This window comes from Caenorhabditis briggsae, assembly GCF_000004555.2.
Source record: "Caenorhabditis briggsae complete genome, chrIII, whole genome shotgun sequence".
Lineage (NCBI taxonomy): Eukaryota > Metazoa > Nematoda > Chromadorea > Rhabditida > Rhabditidae > Caenorhabditis > Caenorhabditis briggsae.
In genome coordinates this window covers 10,348,248-10,352,346 of record NC_013490.2, presented here as the reverse complement: position 1 = coordinate 10,352,346, position 4,099 = coordinate 10,348,248, and the positions used below count along the sequence as shown (strand labels likewise).

Below are 4,099 nucleotides of genomic sequence, written 5' to 3'. Positions count from 1 at the left end.
GGCCAAGCTCGGTGAGGCTTGTGGGCCGGGTCCTGGCCTGTTGAGTTTGGTTTTATTATGCTCAGTTTTATTATGTTACAGTTTTATTCTACTCACTATCAGTTTTGTTAGCGAGTACCGCCTGCTACTCGACACATTTGGCGGTGGTACAGATTTCAAAAACCCATCAGAAAAAATGAAAAAATCCCGGATAAATATTGCCGAAAATATACCAAAATTTAGTTAAAATTTCTTATTTGTAGATTTTCCCAACAAATTCCCTTTAAACTCTGGAACGAAATTGAATTAAAGAAATGCAGAAAACATCAAAAAGTTAGCTAAAAATCAGTTCAAAGGAAGATGACTTTCTTTGGAGGCTACAGATTACGGTGTCAATCGGGAAGATTCTACATTCAGATCTGAAATGAGACAACACTGCTTAATCAAAATTATAGAAAATATTATTCAAATCACAACAATTTATTCACATAACAAACCAATAAAAGATTATCAAAATCAGAAATGTGGAGCACTTAATCCAGGATAATCTCTGAAAAAAGTTTTGTCCGTTAAAAAAACGAAGAAGAATCTCGAATAATCTTGTTAATCCAGCTGACTGATTTCAAGACATGAGCTCTACTTTTCCCCATTCTGGTATGAAGAGCTCTTCAGAAACTGATTTCGAGAAAAATATGTTTTAGACGATTTTTGAGCTCTCGCCTTCCTATCGAAAACCCCATTTGAAAATAATTTGAAAGGTGCTCGTTTTGTTTATTGAATGGTTAATTGGTTTCTTAATTGTCTTCCTGAACCTTTCAAAACTCTCCATTATTTTCAAGGTGCTCTATCAACAGAGCGCATTTTCTACCTTTTCTAATCCTGCTAAAATAAAAGAGAATCCTAATGAAGTGGTGGGTATAAAAAGAGAGAAAGAGCAGAAAAGTGCAAATAATGGAAGTCATTTCAGATGCATACCTGACCTCTTCCTCTTCTTTTTCCTGGACAACTTACTCACCTTTTTTGTGTCTCCTATTCTTGCTTTTTTTGTTCTTTCTGACTCAGTTTTCTCTTTTTAGCTGTTTTTATTCAAGTTCGAATGATCTTTAAAAACCATATTTAGCCATTTGAAATCCATTAAAAAGTTATATGGAAAATACTAGGAAACTTCCGGAAAATTGCTTTTTCGATTTCTAGAAAAATTTTGAAGTTTCTGGAAAAAAAACACCCTTTCGATTTTCTCTCTTTCAAACCTAATATTTTGAAAAGTGATCATTTTTTCAGTTCTTTGAAACTCTAAAAATTATATTACTTGTTATGATGTGATATACTTATTCAATCAACCACCTAAAATATTATTTTTATTTTCATGAAAAATAGCAAGCGGAAATTGGAAAATCGGAATAAAAAGGGTGCTAGACAACCCTAACTTTTTGTAGCGAAAGTTAGATTTTTTCCAGAAAAAAAGTGTTCTTGGTTTTGTACAGTTTTTTAGACAAAAACTTTTGAAAAACAATTTTTTAGCAGGTGAAATTGTAAATTGATTTCTACCCAGGAAAAAACAGAGTGTTAGGTTTTTTTGTGTTTTTAGGACTAAATTTTAACGATTTTTGAATTTCAAATCTTCCCGAGAAATTCCGAAAATGTTCTAAATGTCAGCCCTATATGGTCATTGTGAGCTTAGTTATCTCGGCTCCTATGAGAAATATCAACAACCTGCTTACTGATAAAATATAGGTGATATTATAGGAAGTATTAAATTTGTTGAAAACTTTTTGATATCTTTCAAAAAACCGAGATAGTTGAGCTGAAAAAAAAAGTAAGGCTGGACTCCTATTAGAGCATTTACCGTAAGAATTTGCAAGGGTTTTTTGAGTACACAATGAATTTTCAAACAGGCAAATTTTCCAGAACTTTCGGAAATTCGGACTGAATTTGAAACTACTCGGAAAAGTTCTTCTTACATTTTTTAAAAGAATCTTGCTCTTTTCAAACACAATTTTCAACACATGTTTCCTGTCAAATCACTTGTCATTTTCCTAACCACAAATCAATCTTTTCTCGCAAAAAAATCACATTTTCTCCAGAAAGATGAACTTCCAAGCACCAAGACGACATCAGTACTCAAAGGACAACAGTGAAATTGATGAGGAGCGGAGGTAAAACGAAGAATATGACAGCAAAAGATATCAAAGTGTAATACTAAATTCTCTTGGGAGCGGATGATCCATTCCACGTACTTTAGGTTGTGTCCTCCTATTCTCCTATTCTTCTCTTTCTCTTTCCGGAGAACATAATTTGGTTAGATGTCGTCTCGAAGAAATAGTATTCGAGTTTGAATGACACAGAGTAATGCACATCTTGGACAGATTGCTTTCCACCCAAATCCTTTTCTCCACCTTTTTTGTTTTTTTTGTTTCGAGTTTTTCGCATTTCTTTCCTTGTAGAAAGTTCTGTGGACAATTTTTAAGTTTTCGTAAGACATCGAAATTCTATCAAGGGATAAAATGTTTTTTTTAATATTATCAAAAATATTTTATCAGCTGATCACTTTTTGATATACTATATTGAAATCTAGATAATTGAAATACAGTTCCATTTGGGTTTCAATTTTAACTTTCACAACAAAGTTACCATAAGAAAAAGTGTGTCCCATCCGAGAAGGAGTAATGTTGTTTACAAAATTTTATGCTAAACTTGACCTANTTTTCTCAAAAATTTTTAATAATCAGTTTTTCCCAAACCATTAAAGCATTGCTCCTCTTGCAAAATATGCCATATTTGGGTCAAAGTGTTGAAATTGCTACCTTGAACTTTGAAATGAATTATCTCGGTTCCTATAAGAGGTATCAAAATCATTGAAACTGATATATTGTTTATCATAACATCACCTATATTTCAGTTGACAGTTTTTGACATCTTTCAAAGGAACCGAGATAATTGAGCTCAAAGTGCAATTAAGTGGCGACGTTCCATGCCTAATAACTTTCAACTTTGAGCCAATTCATCTCAGTTCCTGTAAAAGATATCAAAAAGTAGCTAAGAGTTAAAATATTGTCGAAATTATGATAAAAATTTTATCAATTGATCACTTCTTGATATCTTTTACAGGAAAGGAGATATATGGTCTCCAAGTTGACGGTTTGGGAAGCATACTATTTAAGTGTTTACGGTATAGGGAGAGGTGTATTAGTTTGAAATTTTTTTTGAAAATTAGCTTCAAAAAATCAGTTTGGAGGTAATCCAAAATTTTGTTTTCAGCGACAACTCGAAGATGTTCATCGCCAACAACTGTATGCCTCAATTCCGATGGGAAGACGTAAGTTCAAATTCTCTTCCTTTTTATATCTCTGAAACTCTTCAACTCACACAATATTTCTTATCACAACAAAATAGTCTCTTCGAGAGAGTCGAGAGAAATAGAAACAGGTATCAGATTTCTTTCCTCAAAGAATAAGATCAAAACTTCTCATTTTCATTCTCTTTGTGCAAAAGTGTTTAAGCACAAAAATTACTCAAGAATTACTATGAATTTTATTCGAAGATTCACGATTTCTGAGTCGTTTCATCAGGCTTTATTCCATCAAAGAGACTTTCCAGTCAGTTCTATTGTGAGTTTTTGAAAAAATTAGGGAAATTCAAAAAGTTTTTGAGCTTGATTTCTTTTAAGAAAAGATTATTAGATTTTGGAAGTTATGTCTTTGCAGGAAAATTTTGTAAAATGGATGTTTTTATTCACCAATACATCTGAGTTTAAAGAAAATGAAAAGTTCCTGAATTTCCGTTTTCTTCAAAATTGGAATTTGGGGAGCTTCAGTTTTCAAAAACTGTATTACCAAAATTATAAAAATAACGAACAGAGAAAAATGAGCAAAATCTGAATCAAAAGTTGTTATTTTTGTTTTCAAAATTCCAGTGTTTGATTTTCGAATGCCTGCTTTCAATATCAGCTATTAAAATCTGTTTTTTTCTACAGAGTTTCAAAAATTGAGATTTTCGGGGGTACGACTGTCGAACTGTCCCAAATTGGAACGCTGTTAGCCGCCGAGCGCGCTTGCATTATTTTTCTTTTCTCATTGTTTTCTTCGCAAATTTTGAATTTGATCGAGAATTTGAAGAGAAA

The 4,099-nt window shown here is 32.4% G+C and overlaps 1 protein-coding gene across 1 annotated transcript; it reads left to right on the top strand.

Moving 5' to 3' along the window:
- Positions 1 to 2,067: 2,067 nt before the first annotated feature.
- Positions 2,068 to 3,857, top strand: CBG26015 (the record flags this gene model as incomplete). Its single annotated transcript, XM_045244344.1, has 3 exons — positions 2,068 to 2,135; positions 3,238 to 3,295; positions 3,684 to 3,857. 3 exons carry the CDS (start codon positions 2,068 to 2,070, stop codon positions 3,855 to 3,857), a joined length of 300 nt encoding a protein of 99 aa, XP_045098585.1.
- Between the last annotated feature and the right edge of the window lie 242 nt (positions 3,858 to 4,099).